The sequence below is a fragment of the Bombyx mori genome, chromosome 20, assembly GCF_030269925.1.
Source record: "Bombyx mori chromosome 20, ASM3026992v2".
NCBI lineage: Eukaryota > Metazoa > Arthropoda > Insecta > Lepidoptera > Bombycidae > Bombyx > Bombyx mori.
In genome coordinates, this window is record NC_085126.1 from 3,250,354 (window position 1) to 3,275,961 (window position 25,608).

At 41.4% G+C, this 25,608-nt stretch overlaps 3 protein-coding genes across 3 annotated transcripts in view; 2 read left to right on the forward strand and 1 right to left on the reverse strand.

Annotated features, from left to right (window-relative positions):
* Positions 1-13,179: 13,179 nt before the first annotated feature.
* Lp-c23 (low molecular lipoprotein 30K pBmHPC-23) lies at positions 13,180-15,552 on the forward strand. Its single transcript, NM_001101728.2, is given in 2 exon segments — positions 13,180-13,206; positions 14,693-15,552. A coding segment is annotated over 1 exon segment (786 nt). The 5' UTR covers positions 13,180-13,206; positions 14,693-14,704; the 3' UTR covers positions 15,491-15,552.
* A 133-nt stretch (positions 15,553-15,685) lies between these two features.
* Positions 15,686-25,608, forward strand: part of LOC101747159 (intraflagellar transport protein 52 homolog) — a 93,050-nt gene continuing 83,127 nt past the window's right edge. The window contains exon 1 of the mRNA XM_021351492.3: positions 15,686-16,631. Within this exon, the coding sequence (XP_021207167.2) occupies positions 16,624-16,631 (8 nt within the window). The 5' untranslated portion in view covers positions 15,686-16,623. The remainder of the gene's footprint in view (positions 16,632-25,608) is intronic.
* On the reverse strand, positions 18,262-19,686 carry LOC101735904 (low molecular mass 30 kDa lipoprotein 19G1-like). Its single transcript, NM_001287829.1, has one exon. It carries the CDS (start codon positions 19,663-19,665, stop codon positions 18,898-18,900), a length of 768 nt encoding a protein of 255 aa, NP_001274758.1. The 5' UTR covers positions 19,666-19,686; the 3' UTR covers positions 18,262-18,897.

Here is a 25,608-nt window from a genome sequence, read left to right on the forward strand (position 1 = left end):
CATCTAGCTGTACATCTGTACCTCACGGTCCACCTAGTTTTAAGTTATTTCTACAGGCCCTAGACGTGAATGTTGCCTACCCAATTCTCCTGTGAATCCAATTCTGAACTGTATCGTATAACGACTGCCTCTGTCTTTAAATGCGGACGGATTTGGGAGAGAGATAAAAAGAATTTATGAAATATACCGGCGCGAACACACCGTAACCCCAGTAAGTTGATGAAATATAAAGTTATTTGTGCAATCTCACCTCTGCCTCACAAGAACGATATGTCTGTTTCGTTATGAACTCGGCCTTTTATACTAGAAATTGGATTGAATAATTTATTACACGTCAGATAAGGTAGGTATCGCCCTAAGAGTTTAAATGTCAAATGAGAGTGCATTGAATTTTTGCGTAGCTTCCTAGAGTAGGGTATTGGTAAGGTACAACAGGATAGATTTTACCACCCTCCGTATTTCTACTATGAAGCAGTAATGCATTCCGTTCTGATGAGTGTCGTAGTAGCCGTTGTGTTAAATAGAACTGAGAGCTCAGGACTCAAGCGTAGTTTGCCCTCGGAGGGTATTGTGGTGTCTAAGCCGTCGGTGCCTGAAGCGATGGGCATTAGCGGCCTTGATTCTTCGCGCGCTTCGCTCTCGGTGAGGTAATCAGGGGGTATTGTACTATCCTCCCTTTTCCTTCCTGGGACCGCGAGGCCGATATTTGGCCACGACCTGTCGGCGCTGGGCACAGTCCGTTCAGCTCCAGTCGGGAACTGACACCCAGCCTGTCAAATGTCGGAGGCGTCCTACGCGTCATCTGGCATACGCCCAGTGCAGGGAGCGGTTGCTGGAGGGGCTCGGCCGACTACGGCCACCTACTGACGCAAGCTCGATGCCTTGACACGGGATTAGTGACACGGCGTACTCCCCTTCCCCCTCGCCAGATCCTCTCGGGGCATAGCTGCTTTGAGAGATCCCTGTAGATAATCTGGGAGGGAGCCACACTATTGGAAGAAGAGGAAAACTTCGGTCTTTCTCTTTTCGTCTACTCTGGAGGCGCCGGAGTCCCACATCACCCGATCTGTTACCTCTTTCGATACCACATTTATAAACGGATTCCCAAGTAATAAACAAAAAAAAAGGGCTCAACCCTGACGAGATTTACATTATAGTCTAATGGCATTTAACTCCAGTGTTGGTAGTTCACCCATCTATAAAATAAAAAGAAATAAGTGCATTTTTAATAAAAATCAATAGCACGTACTTTCCTACAAACAGTTGATAAGCGGTGCAGAGGTGAAGACAGAGGATTCCCAATGTCGTCATCACTGATTACTGTAACTGTTTTGCGAATGCACCTACTAGGTACTGGAACGGAATCGCGAACCGCTGAGTAGAGCTGGCAAAAAACTCAGCGGTATTTATGGGTTAGGTTGCACGTCGAATTCTTTGCAGAATTTTTTTTTATTGCTTAGATAGGTGGACGACCTCACAGCCCACCTGGTGTTAAGTGGTTACTGGAGCCCATAGACTGTACCAGAAAATTTCTTTTCAATTAATTTAAACCTTTTTTAAATTAACGCCATCTAGCGATTATACGTGGCACAGTGTGGAGAATTCGATACCTTATTTTATATATACAAATAAGTTCTTTTACTCGACACTGCATGTCGTGACTGTGCGATTTTGTATCGATCATTCGAAGACAAACTTGCACATCTCTGGCCTGTAGAATATTCGAGAAACGACACCTTATTATTATAAAAGGACAAGTTTACTTTAGTCTAGCTCTCTTTCGTGTAACATCTCTCGAGCTGCGAGGTGATTATGTTCACTGCTTTACCAAAGTCAATTTCATTAATCCTTGGTGACGTGCGTTTGTTTATTTTATTTTTATCTCTTAGATGGTTGGACGAGCTCATAGCCCACCTGGTGTTAAGTGGTTACTGGAGCCCATAGACATCCACAACGTAAATGCGCCACCCACCTTGAGATATAAGTTCTAAGGTCTCAGTATAGTTACAACGGCTGCCCCACCCTTCAAACCGAAACGCATTACTGCTTCACGGCAGAAATAGGCAGGGCGGTGGTACCCACCCGCGCGGACTCACAAGAGGTCCTACCTCCAGTAATTACGCAAATTATAATTTTGCGGGTTTCATTTTTATTACACGATGTTATTCCTTCACCGTGGAAGTCAATCGTGAACATTTGTTGAGTACGTATTTCATCATTCAATTGATATCTTTTTAGTGCAGGAGACCCTACTTAAGCCCGCGCGCCGTGACCCTAAAATCGCGAACTATAACATGGTCAGGAACGACAGGCTCTCTGCCCGTGGTGGTGGTACCGTCATTTACTATAGAAGAGCCCTGCATTGCGTCCCGCTCGATCCTCCCGCGCTCGCTAATATCGAAGCATCAGTGTGCCGAATCTCACTGACGGGACACGCGCCGATCGTTATCGCGTCCGTTTATCTTCCACCGGATAAGATCGTTCTAAGCAGTGATATCGAGGCGCTGCTCGGTATGGGGAGCTCTGCCATTCTGGCGGGCGACCTAAATTGTAAACACATCAGGTGGAACTCACACACCACAACCCCGAATGGCAGGCGGCTTGACGCGTTAGTCGATGATCTCGCCTTCGATATCGTCGCTCCGTTAACCCCGACTCACTACCCGCTGAATATCGCGCATCGCCCGGATATACTCGACATAGGGTTATTAAAAAACGTAACTCTGCGCTTACACTCGATCGAAGTAGTTTCAGAGTTAGATTCAGACCACCGTCCCGTCGTTATGAAGCTCGGTCGCGCTCCCGATTCCGTTCCCGTCACGAGGACTGTGGTGGATTGGCACACGCTGGGCATCAGCCTGGCTGAATCTGATCCACCATCGCTCCCGTTTAACCCGGACTCTACCCCGTCTCCTCAGGATACCGCTGAAGCCATAGACATCTTAACATCACACATCACCTCGACATTAGATAGGTCATCGAAACAAGTTGTAGCGGAGGACTTCCTTCACCGCTTCAAATTGTCCGACGATATTAGGGAACTCCTTAGAGCTAAGAACGCCTCGATACGCGCCTACGACAGGTATCCTACCGCGGAAAATTGTATTCGAATGCTTGCCCTACAACGCGACGTAAAGTCTCGCATCGCCGAAGTCCGAGATGCCAGATGGTCTGATTTCTTAGAAGGACTCGCGCCCTCCCAAAGGTCTTACTACCGCTTAGCTCGTACTCTCAAATCGGATACGGTAGTAACTATGCCCCCCCTCGTAGGCCCCTCAGGCCGACTCGCGGCCTTTGACGATGACGAAAAAGCAGAGCTGCTGGCCGATACATTGCAAACCCAGTGCACGCCCAGCACTCAATCCGTGGACCCTGTTCATGTAGAATTAGTAGACAGTGAGGTAGAACGCAGAGCCTCCTTGCCACCCTCGGATGCGTTACCACCCTTCACCCCGATGGAAGTTAAAGACTTGATCAAAGACCTACGTCCTCGCAAGGCTCCCGGTTCCGACGGTATATCTAACCGCGTTATTAAACTTCTACCCGTCCAACTCATCGTGATGTTGGCATCTATTTTCAATGCCGCTATGGCGAACTGTATCTTTCCCGCGGTGTGGAAAGAAGCGGACGTTATCGGCATACATAAACCCGGTAAACCAAAAAATCATCCGACGAGTTACCGCCCGATTAGCCTCCTCATGTCTCTAGGCAAGCTGTATGAGCGTCTGCTCTACAAGCGCCTCAGAGATTTCGTCTCATCCAAGGGCATTCTCATCGATGAACAATTCGGATTCCGTACAAATCACTCATGCGTTCAACAGGTGCACCGCCTCACGGAGCACATTCTTGTGGGGCTTAATCGACCAAAACCGTTATACACGGGAGCTCTCTTCTTCGACGTCGCAAAAGCGTTCGACAAAGTCTGGCACAACGGTTTGATTTTCAAACTATTCAACATGGGCGTGCCGGATAGTCTCGTGCTCATCATACGGGACTTCTTGTCGAACCGCTCTTTTCGATATCGAGTCGAGGGAACCCGCTCCTCCCCACGACCTCTCACAGCTGGAGTCCCGCAAGGCTCTGTCCTCTCACCCCTCCTATTTAGCTTATTCGTCAACGATATTCCCCGGTCGCCGCCGACCCATTTAGCTTTATTCGCCGACGACACGACTGTTTACTATTCTAGTAGAAATAAGTCCCTAATCGCGAAGAAGCTTCAGAGCGCAGCCCTAGCCCTAGGACAGTGGTTCCGAAAATGGCCCATAGACATCAACCCAGCGAAAAGTACTGCGGTGCTATTTCAGAGGGGAAGCTCCACACGGATTTCCTCCCGGATTAGGAGGAGGAATCTCACACCCCCGATTACTCTCTTTAGACAACCCATACCCTGGGCCAGGAAGGTCAAGTACCTGGGCGTTACCCTGGATGCATCGATGACATTCCGCCCGCATATAAAATCAGTCCGTGACCGTGCCGCGTTTATTCTCGGTAGACTCTACCCCATGATCTGTAAGCGGAGTAAAATGTCCCTTCGGAACAAGGTGACACTTTACAAAACTTGCATAAGGCCCGTCATGACTTACGCGAGTGTGGTGTTCGCTCACGCGGCCCGCACACACATAGACACCCTCCAATCCCTACAATCCCGCTTTTGCAGGTTAGCTGTCGGGGCTCCGTGGTTTGTGAGGAACGTTGACCTACACGACGACCTGGGCCTCGAATCAATTCGGAAATACATGAAGTCAGCGTCGGAACGATACTTCGATAAGGCTATGCGTCATGATAATCGCCTTATCGTTGCCGCCGCTGACTACTCCCCGAATCCTGATCATGCAGGAGCCAGTCACCGTCGACGCCCTAGACACGTCCTTACGGATCCATCAGATCCAATAACCTTTGCATTAGATGCCTTCAGCTCTAATACTAGGGGCAGGCTTAGGGACCCCGGTAACCGTACTCGTCGAACTCGACAAAGAGGTCGACGTGCAACCTAACCCATGCATCAGCCCGCTGAGTTTCTCGCCGGATCTTCTCAGCGGGTCGCGATTCCGATCCGGTAGTAGATTCATTCGCGAAACAATTGCTCTTGAGTTGTTAGGTCTCCTTCGGAGGCGCTCGGGCAGTTGTTAGCAAATCCCACCCCTCTTGGCTGAGCCTTTGCTCGCCCACCTGTCCTGGTGAAACTGGAAAGGCCTTCGGGCCACCAGTAAACATTCAATCATAAAAAAAAAAAAAAAAAAAAAAAAAATTTCATTAGAAAAATTGGTACCCGCCTGAGATTCGAACATCGATGCATCGCTCAACACGAATGCACCGGACGTCTTATCCGTTAGGCCACGACGACTTCACTGGCGTTAAGCCAGGGTAAGTGTATTTGAATTATTCTCCACACAGTGTCCACAATATTTAATTAAATAAATGTTAAAACATAATAATGTCTTGATACGTAGGTCCTTGTAACTGGTACAAAATATGTACTTCAGGTATGGTGCCGAGCGTGACCTTCTGATCACCTTCGGAATCCCATAGTGCTTTCCTATATGGAAGCCTGAAGCGGGGAACTCTAGCAAGTCGGTCCAACGAAGGCTGCTTGACTACGGTAGAAACAGGACACACCCGCATTCCCAGCCTCGCTCGCATACAGCAACCCCGGTTGCTGAGAAGTGATCCCGGTGAATCGTATTAGGTTTATTTTATTTGTATTAATTTTTTTTTGTGTAACTTTCTCGAGTGTTCGGTGTATCTACCGACAAACCTCCTTTATAAACTTAAAATTTGTAACTTAACCTCTCACTAGTTTTATAATCTTATAACTATTGTAAATTAACTCATTTTTATATTTTATATCTGCGTCCAATAAATACAATATTGTTAATTATAATTTGTTTTTTTTGTTGGTGTAAGTCTCCCAGGGCGGTAAGTGGTGGCGCCCTGAGATCCTCCTCACAGAGTCTCCTGTTCACTGGTTGTCTCCCGGTGGTGACGTGTCCAGAAGTGGTGCGACTCGGCCCCGTGTCTCTCGACCCATAGACCACCTTTTGGAGAGTGACGCGACTGGGCCTCATGTAACATCGGCATACCCAGGGGCACCCTCAGACACAGACACGTTATAAGAGATCTACAACGTAAATGCGCCACCCACCTTAAGATATAAGTTCTAAGGTATCAGTGTAGTTACAACGGCTGCCCTACCCTTCAAACCGAAACGCATTACTGCTTCACGGCAGAAATAGGCAGGGTGGTGGTACCCGCGCGGACTCACAAGAGGTCCTACCACCAGTAATAACCAGTTTGATGAGGTTCCTAAGCCTGCTCCTAGTCTTAGAGCTGAAGACGTCTAGTGCTGAGGTGAGTGGATCTGATGGATCCTAAACGAAGTGTCTAGGGCATCGACGGCGACTGACTCCTCCGTGGGCAAGAATTAGGGAATAATCAGTGCCGGCAACGATAAGGCAGTTATCATGACGCATAGCTTTATCTAGTACCGTTAGTACCGTTCCGACGCTAACTATAAGTCATTCCGAATCGATCGTTGTGTAAGTCCCTTCGTACACAAGGCTACGCAAATCTTCGATACTCGACGATTTTAGTCTCCAAGCGACTACCGCCATACAAATCCATTGAGGTTCGTACACGAGTCGCGTCGCCGATATTCGTCCCGCGACTCGCGTCGTGCCAATCGCGCGCTACCTGCCTGTCGAGATCTTCGCTACATAAGTCTCGGCGATTTCCAAGATGGCGGAGCAATTTTTTAATATTAAATTTGTCTCTGAGGTGGAAAAATATCCTTATTTATATAATTATAAATTAAAAGAATACTAAAAAAAGGAAATAACAGTAAAAGCTTTTCGTAGCCGTAGGAAAGGCCGTTAATATAACAGATTGGTATATTTTTATAGATTTAAAAATAGTCAGTACATAGTTTTGTAATGAAAAAACACTTTTAGGCAGTATATTCTTTTTATAAAGCTTTTGTTTTAGGTATTTACACGAATTTTGTGTACATTTTATTATGATAGCCGATGTTGTAAGCCGGATTGCCGACGCTGTTGTTGTGATCTAGGATCGTTATCTAGCGTACCAGATATCCGTATCCATTAAACTATAAACAATACAACAAGTAATATCTAATGTTAAATTAATGGTATAGTGACTAAATAGGCAACTCGCGTCTTGCGATTCATTTTCGTGTGTACGGACCGTGCGCTACTCGATACTCACGACTTGATACTAATGTCGTTGACAACATTAGTATCGAAGATGTGCGTAGCCTTGTGTACGAAGGGCCTTAGTCGACGTTTTTCATGAATCAATCAGGTTAGCACCTGTGCTCCTACTGCTAACCTGCAAAAACGTGCCTGGAAGGTGTCTATGTGTGTGCGGGCTACGTGAGCGAACACCGCACTCATATTATGTCATGACGAGTCTCATGCAAGCTCTGTAAAGTGACACCTTGTTCCGAAGGGATATTTTACTCCGCTTGCAAATCATGGGATAAATTCTGCCGAGAATAAAGGTGGCGCGATAAAAGGCAGACATTATGTGTGGGCAGAATGTCATGGATGCACTCAGGGTGACTCACAATTACTTGACCTTCCTAACTTCGGTAACTAGTCGGATGATTTTTCGTTTTGTTGGGTTTATGTACGCTGATAACGTCCGCTTCTTTGCAACCCGCGAGAAAGATGCAGTTCGTCATTGCAGCATTGAAAATAAATGCCAACATCACAATGAGTTGGTCGGGTAGAAGTTTGTCAACGCGATTAGATAGATATAGAGGACGTAGATCTTTGATCAGGTTTTTAACTTCCTTCGGGGTAACGGGCAACGTGTCCGAGTGTGGCAAAAAGATTCTGCGTTCAACCCACTGTCTACTAGTTCTATATGAACGGGATCCGTGGGCTGCGTGCTGGGGAGACACTGCACTTGCAATATATCGGCCAGCAGCTCTACTTTCTGGTACTCATCTGGTCGTCATCGAACCCCGTGAATCGGCCTGAGGGGCCTATGAGGGGGCCACAGTTACTATCGTATCCGATTTGGAGTACGAGCTAAGCGGTAGTAACATAAGGTGTTTACGCGCGTCCTTTTAAGAAATTAGACCACCTAGCATCTCGGACTTGGCATACGATTTTTCTCCGCCCTTAATACATAATGATACTTTGTTACTTTTTGATTTACTAATGGATAAAAAGGTGCATAATGCAAATTGGTTTTCAAAACCAGAGCAGATGAATGAGGTAATAATATAACAAGATGCAAAGCAAGATTGTTGGAAAGGGTTACCAACTGAAGAAGCAATAGATTATAACGATATCTACGCTCCAGTTATACGGTACTCCTGAATGAGATATGTGATTTGTTTGGCTGTAATATAGGTACAACTTAAACATGCACTAAATGGATGCTGTGAAAGCATTTTTACAAGGAGACACTGAAGCAGAATACATGTTTTAGTCACAGCAATACAAGAGGCTATTTGGCTTAACACGTTGAACGCCATGTGGCCCACCGGTACCATTCGGACCAAGCCAAAATCAGGGAATGCGTAGTTTTTATCAACTTGAAATTTTATTTTTTGAATTTTTTAAATGCGATAATTTGCACGGTAGATAAAAATTAGCGACTTTTATCGTCTAGTTCAAATCAAATAAAAAAAAAATTATTCAACATAAGTACTTGTTGAACGTCAAAAGAACTACCGCCAATTCACAAAAACTAGCCTCCGTCCTGACAAGAATTAATAAATCGTAGCTAGATCGATTTATCGACCCCGAAATCCCCTGTATAGGTACTAAATTTTATAAAAATCATTGGAGGCGTTTCCGAGATTCAGATTATAAGAATTGCTCGTTTAGAAGTGTAAGATATAACGGAACTTTTGACCATGTTTTTGATCCCCTTCAAAACGTCGGATTAACTCGATATTTGGTGTATGTACAGTAAGGAACGAAATAAGTCTGAAGACTTACCGGTTCACCTTCCTTCCACTGCCTCGCGCTCCCTGGGCTCAGCGTCGTTTCCGGAGGTGGGACCGTCTGTTCTTTGACTGGTACACGATGAACAATTGTCGCTGGTTCTAATGGTTACGTGTGACTTGCGTTGGGTAATTTTTGTTGTTTGTAATAAAAGAATGTCTGCCGCGGAACGCGTGTGCTAAGTTACTATACGACGACGATCTCTGCCCGTAGGCTTGGAGGGGTTGCTCAGCAAGCTTCTGGTTGGCTAGTCGGCCGTCTACAGGCGAGATCGAACCTTACTGCACCTAGGTTAAGACTTGTGTTGTGTTGAAGATGTATTGCCTAATACCCGATACTAATAAAAAATATAGAAAAACGAAAAATCTGTTTCAGTACGAAACAGTGTACTTATCAAGAACCGATGACAATTCAATATTTTAAACACTTAAACAATAGACTTGTGTCAGTAACTTACACCCGTTATTTACTTTCGGCAGTCAAAACTATAGATTCATTTGAGCGCCTTCTTTTTTTCACTTAGCAAATTGGAAACTGTTGTATTTTTACGTCAATGTACATTAATGAATAATTTATGATACATAATGTTACTTAAACTAAAAAATTAAAAATAAATATTAGTTTAAAAAACTAAAAAACACGCTTTTATAGAGAGTCGAACTAAAAAATAGGAAATAAGTTTATTGTAAAAAAAGCGTGGGGTACCTACCTAATATTTAAGATATTATCAAAATAATAATCCTACTCATACCTGTCAATAAAATATTTATGACCTATTGACACCATGCACCCCACACTTGTTTCACAAGTTTTTAAACTATTATTTATTTCATGTGGCGTCTAACGTGATAAACAATTAGAAGACCTTTGGCCTGCTCTTTCAGGTATGCCAATTACAATGTATTACGATAATCAAAGTGCTATTATCATTTCAGGTGATTACATCTATCATGCTGTTAGCAATTACATTGATGTACGCTATCTATTGTGAGAGAATGGATCGTCAAAAACAAATATAATATATCGACGCTTGAAAGGCAAACGTGACTAAGCGACAATAACTGCTTTGTACATAAATGATAGGCAATAACAATATTCGATGCGCAAAAAAAAAAAATTTCTAGGTCTATTATAATCATTTCAATCCTATATATTCGTTAAAATATATTTTTTTTTCCAGGTATTTCAACTTTAAATTAGTCTACTGTAAAGTTCACGCATTGTCGCTTAGTCACGTTTGCCTTTCAAGCGTCGGGAGATGGTCGCTGACACTTTGACGAGGGCTTTACATCGACTTGCACGTGAAAAGTTCAACCTGGTAATGGGTTTGCGTCCAGGGGAGGCTGTCGAAATATGAGGCCGCAAATTAAAATTGCAAGTTGCAGCTCATCCGCTTGCTACCCAACGCGAGTCCACATCACATTATAGTATTTGATCTACAGTCTCTCTGGTTCTACGTAAGTAAAGATCAATGTGCGCTCGTTCTTTACTAATAAGTAAGGATCTATCTTTACTAATAAGGGGAGTAAGGGGAGATCGGCCTATTGTCAACCCCACCTGCACGCGCCGGATAGCGGCGGCGACCAACAGATTGCCGTGGTGCTCCCTGCTAGAGAACGAACGGGGCAATGGCGACCGAGCAATGGCGGTATAACCATACACACCCGTCAGGACAACCTGTACGGAAGAGGCGTCAGAAACCTTGGGGATCAAATACCCCCTAAAATGCTGGTGCAGAAGGCAACGGGAAACCACTGCACTAATTTCCCACGAGAGTAATGAGCAGGTCATATCCGACTGATGCATGTCCACGACCTCTCTGTCAAGAGTATACGAATAGGAAGGAGAAGAATCTTTACTAATATTATAAAGAGGAAAGATTTGTTTGTTTGTATTCAATAGGCTCCGAAACTACTGAACCGATTTGAAAAAAAATCACTGTTTAGAAATTACACTATTCCTGAGCGACATAGGCTATAATAGTTTTTGAAATAATTAGCGATCCTTACAAAAACTCCAATAATGTAACCCAAGATGTAAAAAAATTACCTAAAATATTCTTTACGTCGCGTGCCCTGCGAAAATTATAGATGATAGAATATGTTTGTGTATAATAGAATGTCTAACTATTATAGTTATGCCGCAGTAAGTGTTCTTTTATTTAAAAAAATTAAACAACGTCAAATATCGTTGAAATTTTTGTTAAAGTCCCGAGCGGAGCCGGAGCGGGCCGCTTGTAATTCATATATAGGTAGTAATAAATTATTTTATTGATTTAATCCAAAGTCTCGCGTATTAATAATACTATTAGTATTTATTATAATACCACTCTTCTAATGAAATACATACTTAACTCATGTTCACGGGTAACCTACACGAAGAACAAATAGCATCGTAGAATCCAAAATTAAATACGCCAAACCTCTAATTTGCTCATCGACCACAATATTTAATAGAGACTAAGGCTGGGTTCACACGACATTGTTCTGCACGTTTATTTGCAGTATACGTCTTATCGAATGAATAGTGGTACATGACATAGAACCATTCGCATGTCGTTCGTGCTGCAAAAAATCGTACACCGCTTATGCGTTTAAGCGAATGCTCAACGGACTTGTCAGGCAAATCGAATGAACTTTAACGTTCGAGTGCCGCATAGTATAGTTCTGTCTCGTTCACACGTTCACACACAAAGACTTTTGCTTTATAAAGCACAAGACCGGCTTCGCGTGGAGTACTGCTCCCATCTCTGGGCCGGGGTTCTCAAATACCAGCTTCTTCAATTTGACTCCATACAGAAGAGGGCCGTTCGAATTGTCGATAATCCCATCCTCACGGATCGTTTGGAACCTTTGGGTCTGCGGAGGGACTTCGGTTCCCTTTGTATTTTGTACCGTACCTATGTTCCATGGGGAGTGCTCTGAGGAATTGTTTCAGATGATCCCCTCATCTCCTTTTTATCATCGCACCTCCCACCATCGGAGCAGAGTTCATCCATATTATCTGAAACCGCTGCGTTCATCGACAGTGCGTTTCCAGAGGTCTTTTTTTCCACGTACCATCTGGCTATGGAATGAGCTCCCCTCCACGGTGTTTCCCGAGTGCTATGACATGTCCTTCTTTAAAAGAGGCTTAAGCGGTAGGCAGCAGCTTGGCTCTGCCCCTGGCATTGCTGAAGTCCATCTACCGTCGTCGTGGCCTAACGGATAAGACGTCCGGTGCATTCGTGTTGAGTGATGCACCGGTGTTCGAATCCCGCAGGCGGGTACAAATTTTTCTAATGAAATACGTACTCGACAAAATGTTCACGATTGATTTCCGCGGTGAAGGAATAACATCGTGTAATAAAAATGAAACCCGCAAAATTATAATTTGCGTAATTACTGGTGGTAGAACCTCTTGTGAGTCCGCACGGGTAGGTACCACCACCCTGCCTATTTCTGCCGTGAAGCAGTAATGCGTTTCGGTTTGAAGGGTGGGGCAGCCGTTGTAACTATAATTGAGACCTTAGAACTTATACCTCAAGGTGGGTGGCGCATTTACGTTGTAGATGTCTATGGGCTCCAGTAACCACTTAACACCAGGTGGGCTGTGAGCTCGTCCACTCATCTAAGCAATAAAAAAAAAAAAAAAAAAAACCAGGTGGGCCGTATGCTCGTCTGCCTACAAGGGCAATTTGTGTAATTACTGGTGGTAGGACCTCCTGCGAGTCCGCACGGGTTGGTACTACAACCATGCCTGTTTCAACCATGAAGCAGTAATGCGTTGCGGTTTGAAGGGTGGGGTGGCCGTTGTACTATACTGAGACCTCAGAACTCTATCTCAAGGTAGGTGGCGGCATTTACGTTGTAGATTTCTACGGGCTCCGGTAACCACTTAACACCAGGTGGGCTGTGAGCTCGTCCACCTATCTACACAATTAAAAAAAACACAGACATAGAGCTTCAGTCTCGAGGTAGGCTCTAGGTGGCGTTCACATTCTGATATCAATGGACTCCTGTCACCAATTGACAACAAGTGGGCCGTAAGCTCATTATCTAGTCTAGGCAATAAATAAAATTAAATCTTGTTCGATTTAAAGAAAACAATATCACAATTACTGATTGGCCAGTGTGACACACGACCTGTAATTACGATAAAGACGAGATTTATCTTTAAGCATCCAACGGAGTATATAAGACCAGAATGCAGCAAGAAACGCATTGCAGACTTGAAGGCCATCTGAAATGTAAGACTTGTTTATTATTTCAACTGAACATTACCAATTACTTGTTTTATAACGATCCACTGATTGATGATCCATTTCATTTGCTTTCAATGCTTTACTTTTTTATTTTTTTATAGCCTTTATTCAGACAGTATTTCATTTACATACCTTAATTTTCTTGTTGTTAACAATTGTATTTTTATATACTTTATATATTAAATATATTAAAGTCTTAACTCTATCCTTAACTATTTAGCATCGATAACCCCGTCTGTATGTCATTTATTGACAAAAGCCTCCTCCAACCTTTTCCATTTCCTCTGTCTTTGGCAGTTCTTGTCCATAAACCTCCTGCTACGGATTTGATATCATCCAGCCATCTTCTGAATGGTCTACCTCTTTTCCTCTTCATATGACTTGTGAATCAATTCATTATTGATTTTGACCATTTATCTTTGCCTCTAACTATATGACCTGACCATCTCCACTTTAGCTTTTTTATTGTTGTTGTGACATGTTTTTGTGTATTTCTTTATAGTATCCATTCTTATTCTGTCAGATAGTACCGGTCACCGTTCTCGTCGAACCCGTCGCTTGCGACGAAGGGCTCGACGAGTACCTAAATTAACCCTCAGACCCACTGAGGTTCTCGCCAGATCTTCTCAGTGGGTCGCGTTTCCGATCCGGTGGTAGATTCTGCGAAGCACGGCTCTTGCTAGGGTCGTGTTAGCAACGTCGTCAGGTTTGAGCCCCGTGAGCTCACCTACTAGTTAAGGTTCGGTAAGCTTAGGTAGGCAACAAAAAAAAAAAATGTCAGATAGTCTTTTCCCCATCATACTTCTTTCCATGGAGTTTTGGGCAAGTTTCCAGCTTTTTAACATTTGCTTTGGTGAGTGCTCAAGTTAGGCAGCCGTATGTGAGTACAGGGAGTATGCTAACATCAAAGAGTTTCCGTTTGATGCCTATACTGATATAATGCTTTACTACTCGGGTTAAATGTTCAATTGTATTAAGATGGATGAATCACATGATTATAAGTTGACTGCAATTTAAAGGCCACCAAACCACAAATTTCGAACATGTTTTTAGTTTTGTTTCTAATAGAAATAAGATATTCGTCAGTATAGGACATTTCGTCGTGAGCACATTTACTTCCTACTACTACTTTAAAAGAGAAAACAAAAACCTTCATTCCTTTATTACTGGTGGTAGGACCTGTTGTGAGTCCGCGCGGGTGGGTACCACCACTCTACCTATTTCTGCCGTGAAGCAGTAATGCGTTTCGGTTTGAATGGTGGGGCAGCCGTTGTAACTATACTTGAGACCTTAGAACTTGTATCTCAAGGTGGGTGGCGCATTTACGTTGTGGATGTCTATGGGCTCCAGTAACCACTTAACACCAGGTGGGCTGTGAGCTCGTCCACCCATCTAAGCAATAAAAAAAAAACCTAACCTAGACACAAATAACAAATATCATATGTACAAAGAACCGTGCTTTATGTTACAGGCTCCTAACAAAATGAAACTTCTCGTTGTATTTGCGATGTGCATGCTCGCCGCCAGCGCGGGCGTCGTTGAACTATCCGCGGACACTTCTAACCAAGACCTCGAGGAGAAACTGTACAACAGCATCCTCACCGGCGACTACGACAGTGCTGTCCGTCAGAGCTTGGAATATGAGAGCCAAGGCAAGGGCTCCATCATCCAGAATGTAGTTAACAACCTGATCATTGACAAGAGACGGAACACCATGGAGTACTGCTACAAGCTGTGGGTCGGCAACGGACAGGAAATTGTTAGAAAGTACTTCCCATTAAACTTTAGACTCATCATGGCCGGAAACTATGTCAAGATCATTTACAGAAACTACAACCTCGCTCTGAAGCTCGGTTCCACAACCAATCCCTCGAATGAGAGAATTGCCTACGGCGATGGTGTAGACAAGCATACTGAACTCGTCAGTTGGAAGTTCATTACCTTGTGGGAGAACAACAGAGTGTACTTCAAGATCCACAACACTAAGTACAACCAGTACTTGAAGATGAGTACGACGACTTGCAACTGCAACAGTCGTGACCGTGTTGTATACGGCGGCAACAGCGCTGACAGCACCAGGGAGCAATGGTTCTTCCAGCCCGCCAAGTACGAAAACGACGTCCTGTTCTTCATCTACAATCGCCAATTCAACGATGCCTTGGAGCTCGGTACGATCGTGAACGCCTCGGGAGACCGCAAGGCCGTTGGACACGATGGTGAAGTCGCCGGTCTTCCTGACATCTACTCGTGGTTCATTACACCTTTCTAAACGACCAAAGGCACTGTTATATGTTCATGAATAATGTAATAAACGAGCATTCTTAAACTTAATTTGTTTTGTTTTCAATTTCTAGTGTCCATTACTTTTTGAATGATAACTGTTATGTCGTCGTGACTCAAACAGGAGCCTGGTATACCCGTATCAGGCGTTGTGACTATGCCCGTGCTCATATCCCTTGGGCCGGAACCAATTTATCAAAAGAAATACGTACTTGATAGGTGACACGATTGTCTTCTACGATAAATAACATCGTCAATTAAAAATCCAACACATTTTTTTTACATTTTAACGATTAATTCGTATCGTTCTTTTTCGAAACCGTGTTAAACAAAGCATGGTTTACACATATAGGGCACAGCCACCTCTTACGGCATTAGCATACCCGATCCTGCGGACCAAATGGTAAACAGTCGACGTCGCCCTAAGTACGTCATTTCGGATCCTCCCGATCCAATGTCGGTTCTGTTAGGTACCACAGGCACCGGTCACCGTTCACGTCGAAACCGTCGTTAAACGACGAAGGGTTCGGCGAGTAAATTAACCCACAGATACAGCACACTGAGTTTCTCGTCGGATCTTCTCAGTGAGTCGCGCTTCCTACGTTAGATTCTATGAAGCACTGATCTTGCTATGGCTAGTGTTTGCAACATCTTCAGGTTACAGCCCCATGAGCTCATTGAAAAAATCTCAGCTGAGATTTCAAATCATCATATCATCTTATCTCATTTCATATATATTCTTCTCAGTTGATTAATGTTTCAAATTAATCATCTTCATTTCATTTCATTTCACTTCACATTATCATTTTTCATAAAAATAAGAATAATAATATAAATTAAAATAAGACATGACTTAAAAGTGTTAGTTACCAGGTCATAAAATCCCTTAGAAAAATGTATCGAAAATACCGCCAAAAGAAGAATTGAAAAAACTCCAACCGTGTATGTATTCACTGTGATAAATTAATTAATTAATTCGCAAATAAGTAGGTATGTAGTTTCACTTTACAAAAGTGAGGAGCTACATGAAGACCAACCGCATTCTGCTACGGAATTAAGTCTCTAAGAATTGTCGAAGAAAGGCCACATAAATTGAAACCAAAATTCTACGAGGAAAAACTGATGAGCAAGTTAGTGCATAGTCTTTTTATATCCCTCATCTTACCATTCTTATAATTAATTGTTTAAAGTCTACTCATAACCGACCAACGGTGTTAACGATTCGCGCAAGCACTATTCAACACTACAACTTACAAGTCGTTTATTTATTAGATATGGTGCATAGCGTTCTCCCCGTAAATGCTGTTGCAGCGATTTCGGACCCGCAATCAGTCACAAATCTCAGATACATTTCAAATTTTTCAAATTGCATGTGACTGTTTGATCATTATCTTTTATTCGGGAAATTAAGTAATTTTTTTTATTTATTTTTTTGTTATAAAATGAAGACAAAGTATAGTATATAGTAGGGGTTGGGAAGTCATTATAAGTTTCATGGAGTTTATTAATGCGTCAATGACAATTTTATTGACTCAATCATAAAGATCATCTTATGTGCCTACAAGGTTACCTATGTTAAAAACCCTTTTTTATGTTTATTTAAATACATAATATTTTTATATAAACCTTACACCAGTTTATTAGTGACAAGAGCTCACTGATGTTTTCAACTTTGAAACCTCCATTACTCATCTAATGAAGACAAATTTTAATATTGATTTTCTAGTGTACACACACTGACTACTTTTGCATTACTGTTATGTTGATAAAAAATATACTTTAAATGTATCTAATAGAAACTAGTTTTCCTGTTTTAATATTGTAAAATTATATCCTGTGAACCCTGTTTAAACACATGATGTATTTAAATCATGTGATTTAAATAAATATAGGTGTTTCATAGGTGAATCCTGAATATGATCTACAAAACAGGTAAAGTTATTTTACAGTGCTTATTTGTATATCAATGCAACAGTGTGCATCAGTGCAAATATTTAGTCAAGTAAGATTGGTTAGAGTTAATTGTTTCCTCAATGTTAAAATTGTTGGTTAACTATATATAACTTTAAAATTACAACGCATTTAAACAATCATTTAACACATGGTATTCAGGAAAATCAATGAAGGAACTATGTACCCCCACTGTTCTACTATTAATATGAGTGACTATTGTCACACAACACATTGTAACTTAACTAATTTATGTGTTTTATCTATGTTCTGACTTGAGCAGCCGAGAGTGTAGACCTCTGTTGTTATTGTTGAACCCTAGAAATTTAATAAAAGGAATTGTTTGGAATAATATGTCTTAATTACTATCACTATGAAAGGAAATCATAATAATGAAGAGAATGGACCCAGTCTCTCTGTCATAAAGATATATATATTTAAATATATAATTGCACATATACGTTATACGTTAACAACAAAACATTCTTTCATCTGAGTCAAGAAAAGATACTACCAAACTGGCAATGAAAAAGGTAAAAAAAATCACACAACCTATTAATTCCAAATTCATGTTGCATCTTTAATAGACAATTATTTAACTCCCAAGGACCCTACTTTCCTTTTTATGAAAACTGTATAATTTACCAAACATATTTAAGTGAAGTACTACTCATTCAACCAAGTATCCTGTCAGGATAAAGATTACTAACACAACTTAAAAGTATTTAAACTCTAAAAATTATCTAGTAAATTGTTAGATTTGAAGAAAAAAAAAACTTAGATTTATCTAATTATGTTAAATAAATAAAATTTTTGTTGATAATTATTATTTATTAGTTCATTGATTGTAATACATAAAGCACTACTAGTACACAAAGAATGGAAAGGTTCATTGGGAAATATTAAATGTGAATTTTTTTACAACACTACACAAAGTTACTACATTTTATGTGAATTATGGAATAGACTATTTGAAGTTGTAGCATGTCCTGCGATCGTTTGTAATGTTCACTCCATACACATCATTAATGTTATGAGCCGTGTGTGCGACATGGCATTGCTATCTCGACAGACCTCTTATTCCATAACGACTCGTATCTCTATCGTGTTCACATTGATGAAAAATATACAAATGTAGTGAAAATAAAACTATCATGAATCAATCAAATAATGAATCAACGGTAGAAAGCGGCTTGGCTCTGCCCCTGGCATTGCTGACGTCCATGGTCGACGGTAACCACTCACCACCAGGTCGGCCGTATGCTCGTCTGCCTACAAGGGCAATAAAAAAATTAATTACTAAATTTCAAAATATAATTCCATTATTTTAAAATACAATTCATCTGAATTTAGAATGTATTGCTTGAACAATAATGAACAATAATGAATAATGAACAAATAAATAGAGCATATGCTCTGGATTCTAGTGAACGATGAAATCAGTACTTAGAAAGCCTTTATACCCCAAGCGTACTGCTCGGGACTTCCGACCACGCGGCCACTGTATCCGAACGCCATGCGGTTACCCCAGGTGTCGGTTGGCCTAGAGAGCACCAACGCCTCGTTGTATTCGCGATTGTACATGAAGAACAAAACGTCGTTGTCGTACTTAGCGGGCTGCAGGGTCCATTGGGCCTTAAATCCTTCGACGCTGTTGGCCCCGTAGGCCATGTGGTTATGGTTCGGGGTTGTTTGAACTGCCAACGTCAAATACTGATTACGCTGAGTGTTCACAATCTTGAAGTAGACCTTGTTGTTCTCCCACAGAGGAACGAACTTCCAGCTGACTTTTGGACTCGTCTTGTCCTTGCCATCGCCGTAGGCAAGTCTGCCATCGTTGCTGTTCTCATCGTCCAACGTCAAAGCGAGACCGTCGCGCTTGTACATCAGCTTAATGTTGTTTTCTGCGAATATAAGTCTGAACTCAACAGGGAAGCACTCCCGGACGATATCTTTGGAGCCTTGGAGCCATAGCTGGTAGGCGTACTCCATGCAGTTCATCTTGTTGTTTCGTATGAGTTTGTTTACGACATTTGTGATGACTTCGCTCTTCTTGTCCTCGTAGATCTGTTTGCTCTTTTCAACGGAATGGTCGTAATCGGCAACGAGGATGCTGTTGTAAAGATCGTCTTCGAGTTTGGAGTCGGAGACTGAGGTTTCGTTGGCATACAAAGACGCCACGAAAAGACACAGAATAACTTGAACGGTTTTCATCTTTTGCGCGTCGGGTTCTAAAACATAAAAATGTGTTGTTACTATATTTTCTATATATATTCTAAATCTACGTACAAGAAAAATACTGATCGATTCTTGATGTTTTCTGAAGCTCTTAAAGCGATGATATTTCTTTCATATGTACTACATCTAACTACATCTGTACCTTACAGTCCACCTAGTTTTAAGTTATTTCTATAGGCCCTATACCTACGTGAATATTACCTACGACTTTGAGACGAAATGTCCAACTATCCAAATCCGAATTCTGTCGTATAACGACTGTTTCGCGCTTTAAACGCGGACAGATTTTGGGCAGAAATAAACAGGATAGATGAAATGTACCGGTCTGAACACACCGTAACCCCAAAGTTGGTGAAACATAATTATTTTTATTTTTTATTGCTTAGATGAGTGGACGAGCTCACAGCCCACCTGGTGTTAAGTGCTTACTGGAGCCCATAGACATCTACAACGTAAATGCGCCACCCACCTTGAGATATAAGTTCTAAGGTCTCAATTATAGTTACAACGGCTGCCCCTTCAAACCGAAACGCATTACTGCTTCACGGCAGAAATAGCCAGGGTGGTGGTACCTACCCGTGCGGACTCACAAGAGGTCCTACCACCAGTAATTACGCAAATTATAATTTTGCGGGTTTCATTTTTATTACACGATGTTATTCCTTCACCGTGGAAATCAATCGTGAACATTTGTTGAGTACGTATTTCATTAGAAAAATTGGTACCCGCCTGCGGGATTCGAACACCGGTACATAGCTCAACACGAATGCACCGGACGTCTTATCCGTTAGGCCCCGACGACTTCAAAACAATCACAATTTGTGCAATCTCACCTCTGCCTCACAAGAACGATATGTCTGTTTCGTTATGAACTCGGCCTTTTATACTGGAAATCGGATTGAATCATTACACGCCAGATACGATATCATCTTAAAAGTTCAAAGGTCAAATGAAAGTGGATTGAATTTTTGCGTAGCTTCATAGATTAGGGTATTGGTAAAGTACAACAGGATAGGATTCACCACCCTCCGTATTTCAACTATGAAACAGTAATGTATTCCGTTTTGATGAGTGTCGTAGTAGCCGTTGTATTATATAGAACTGAAAACTCAAGGCTCAAGCGTAGTTTGCCCTCGGAGGGCATCTTGGTGTCTATGCCATCGGTGCCTGAAGCGATGGGCATTAGCGGCCTTGGGGTGGTGCGCAGTAATATCGCAGTATTGACCGCACCGTGACTGCTGCTCAGAGGTCTGCGGGCGCTCTCGGTGAGGTTATCAGGGGGTATCAGTCGGCTACTGGATCTCTGCGTGCCCTTTACCGCTTCAAGAACTTTCTCCCTTTCAAGATAAACTTGATGCTTGTTCAAGCTTTAATCCTTTCCATAATTAAATATGGTGATTTGTGTTATCTTGACCTGAATGCAGACCTGTTGAACAAACTCGACCGCCTGCTCAACAACTGCATTCGATTCATTTTTAATCTTCGCAAGTATGACCACGTTTACTTACCGCTCCGAAATAAATTTTCTTCCTCTACGCGAGCGCCGCAATCTACATGCTCTTACTACACTTCACTCTATACTGACATGCCCAACTCCTCCCTCCTATCTGACTTAGTACTTATTCTTCGCACGATAAGGACTAGCGATCCTCTAATAATTATTTACTCTTTTACTGTCCCACGCACAACTCTAGTTTGGTCCGTTCGTCTTTCGTAGTTCAATCTGTTCTTCTTAATGTTAGGATGATCACTGATTGCCTAAGTTTCAAAATAAAGGTTCAGCAACTTTTTCTGGATGAATTGGCGGAAACTTAAAAATTTGACTCGCAGTGTAATGTGTTCTGTGCAATATACTATTTTCTTATTTTTATACTATGCTGGCCGTACTCGCCAGCTTCGCTGGGCATTTAAAATTAACATTATTATTTGTTTGTAATTATTATTAGGAAGTCCAACACTCATATAAGTAAGTATTAGCCTATCCATTAAGTACATGTATTTTCTACACGGATACCAAGTTTCAAGTCAATGGGATGCATAGTTCAGTAGTTATAACGGTACATCCGTAAAAACCACTGTATGTTTATATATTAGTATAGATTCTTCTATTTCTCTGATAAATTTGTTATATTTTTATGTTGGGTTTAAGTGTGTATATGATTATATATAGATATATGTGTGTATACATATCATTACAAGATACATTAATAAATAAGCAATCAACTCTAACAATGATCCTAAAACAAAAAACCTTACATAATAACAACAATAATAATAACAATAAAAATATGTCGGCACACTTCAGGGATGGCTGAGCGGTAGTTTCGTCATCACTCGTATTCGATTGAACTCAGTTTAGTTAATAAAACTTTTTGAATAACAATTATTGAAACTCAACACACACAACTTTCACAATGACAGGATAAACCGACAGTTTCGTTGCACATACCGACAGACCGACTGACTGAGACGGACGGAATGACTGTCTGACACGGAATGCCACGACTCTGTCCACGTACCGCCATTTTATACTGTGGCGTTACGTAGTCTACCCTTCATTTTGTGATATTTATCAAAACAACATCTCATCATTTAAAATAATAATCAAAACCACCGTCTTAATATTACTAAAAGTCGTTATCCACGACAACTAAGAGTCGTTATCTACGACAAATATAATAACTGAAATATATTATTAAAAGGAGTCCGTTCCGAAGATACTGGCAGCGTTTCTCCTTTGAATAGCTAGACTAATTCTTTGTCCAAGGTAGCTGCCAGCTCTTCGGTCTCCTGTGATGTCGAGTAACGTTTTTGCTAATTCCTTAAAAAGCCTTATAGCGCTAGAACCCCACGGACCAAGAGTCTCGACACCGAATGGGACAAAAACATATTCGGATTGTATTTGCATTGCTCTATTGTTGGTTCCATGTAGATGAGAAGGGACCAGCGTGTCTGAACAGGTTGCATCCCATACCAGCATCCGGCCCATCTTCCATGGAATCAAACTCATACCGTCCGGTCTCTTGCCATCGTCTCTTGCAATACCAGTCGGCTCAAGTAGACCGGCGTATGATATCATTAAGTGCGGCATGTCTCGAGCAGCAGCCTGCACTTTTTTGACATGACATTATCATTATATATACTTAGTCTGGCCACAAATACTGTTACAATTAAAAATAAACAAAATATTACATTTGAATTTGGAATCTGTCATTTTTATATGATTGCTCATTGAGTTTTCTCGTTTTGGCGCCAATCATTGTACAATATTTTGCGATATTAAAATGGAGTGGGGTGATAAAGAGAACCGAATCACTGTGATTGCATTACACAAAGTAGGTATGGAGCCAAATGCAATTTTTAAAACTCTCCATACGCTTGGTATTAGTAAAATGTTTATGTACCGGGCTATTAATAGGTGCTATGAGACCTCTGTTTGTGACAGAAAAAGATCTGGCCGTCCACGTAGTGTTCGTACGAAAAAGGTGGTCAAAGCAGTAAGGGAAATAATTCGAAGAAATCCTGTCCGAAAGCAAAAGATTTTATCTCGGGAGATGAAGATAGCACGTAGAACCATGTCGCGTATTTTAAAAAATGACTTAGGACTTGCAGCCTATAAGAGAGGTACTGGTCATTTCTTAACTGATAATTTAAAAGAGAATAGGGTGGTAAAATCGAAACAACTACTGAAGCGGTACGCAATGGGAGGTCATAGAAAATTTTTGTTTACGGATGAGAATTTTTTTACAATTGAGCAACATTTTAACAAAAAAAATGACCGTATTTATGCTCAAAGCTCTAAGGAAGTTTCCCAATCAGTCGACAGAGTGCAACGTGGGCACTATCCGACTTCAGTGATGGTTTGGTGGGATATTAGCTATGAAAAAGGTATCAAAACATCGGCACAAGTGTATCAAGATACCCTTCTTGAGAAGGTAGTGAAGCCTCTTAACAACGCCATGTTCAATAATTAAGAATGGTCCTTCCAGCAAGACTCGGCGCCAGGTCATAAAGCTCGGTCTACGCAGTCTTGGTTGGAAACGAACGTTTCGGACTTCATCAGAGCTGAAGACTGGCCGTCGTCTAGTCCCGATCTTAATCCGCTGGATTATGATTTATGGTCAGTTTTAGAGTACGGCTTGCTCTAAGCACCATGATAATTTGGAGTCCCTAAAACAATCCGTACGATTGGCAATGAAAATTTTTCCGAAGGAAAGAGTGCGTGCTTTTCTATTGATAACTGGCCTCAACGTTTAAAGGACTGTATTGCAGCCAATGGAGACCACTTCGAATAAGCTTTTTATACTATAAATTGTTTTATATTTATGTATTAAACTAACACACTGTAAAAGTAATAAATGTTATTTGCAATAGATTTTTATTTTCCTTTGTCTCAGTATTTATAGCAAGACTAGGTATAGTTATGCTAGGCTATAGAAATAAAATGATAATATTTCAACTACAAGTTTAAACTTCATCAGTAAAAGCAAACATCTCTTTCGTCTCACTATAACTATTAAAAATGTATTTTCTCATACTCAGTTCAGTGTTAACAAAAATTACTTAAGTGACTTTATATCACCGTATGTGCGATATAGCGAGCTGTTTCTGCAGCGTTAGTTCTGCGTTGGAACTCGTAATCAAAAATCACTCGAATTTTCGAAGTGTCTATCTTTCATGTCTAAGCTGAATAAAAATAACAACTCAAAGTCGATAATCGAATGTTGCACATTTTTTAAAAGAATAACCTCATAGGTGGGTAACCATTTGAAAAAAGTTTCACTCAAAAATCTCAAACCATGAAGGTTCTATGTCAATTCGAAGTAGGGACCTATTACAATAAAACGTAAATTTCATACTTTAACTCCTATTATTATGTATTGGTTTACCAAGCAATTTCGCCTCCTCGGTAGAAAATCTTCCCGCTGTCAGTTACCCCCAAAGCAAAAACGGAAGAAATTCGCTTTAGTTTTCGATTCTTTAAAAACATCATCATTACTTTTACTATTTTTTCATTGTGTTTTATAAACAAAATTTTATTTATGGAAAAAAAATATAGTTTGATTTAAATTCCATTATGAAACAAACAACTGATAAACAGAGCAAAGGTGAATACAGTGGATTTCCAATGTTGTCATCTTCGATCAACAATGTTGATCGAAGGTTGTCATCGCTGATATCAATATTATTGTTCAATTTTACAGGTGGTAGGACCTCTTGTGAGTCCGCACGGGTAGGTACCACCGCCCCGCCTATTTCTGCCGTGAAGCAGTAATGCGTTTCGGTTTGAAGGGTGGGGCAGCCGTTGTGACTATACTGAGACCTTAGAACTTATATCTCAAGGTGTGTGGCGCATTTACGTTGTAGATGTCTATGGGCTCCAGTAACCACTTAAGACCAGGTGGGCTGTGAGCTCGTCCACACAACTAAGCAATAAAAATAATAATAATTATTATTATTATTATTATTTTTTATAATATAGCCTTTTATTCAGATCTCTTAGTACAATGATTTTTTTTTTAAACTTATGTAAAATCTAGCATTAAAAACTAAAACTTAATAGATATGAATACATTTAAACTAATATTTGTTGTTTGGTTATCTTTCCTAGATCTGTTTGCCAGTCGGCAAAGGCCTCCTCCAACCTTTTCCATTCCTTTCTTTCTTGAGCCACTCTGTTCCATGTGACTCCTGCCACTTGTCTAACGTCATCGTCCCACCTTTTCTGTGGTCGACCTCTTTTTCTTTTGCCTTCCCTTGGGTACCACCATGTCACCCTTTTGCTCCATTTGTCGTGTCCTCTTACCAGGTGACCAGCCCATCGCCATTTGAGTCTTTTGATTTTGCTTATTATATCGGTAGTTTTTGTTTTGATTCTAATGACGATTTTTTTTACTCTGTCGGACTTTTTAATGTTTA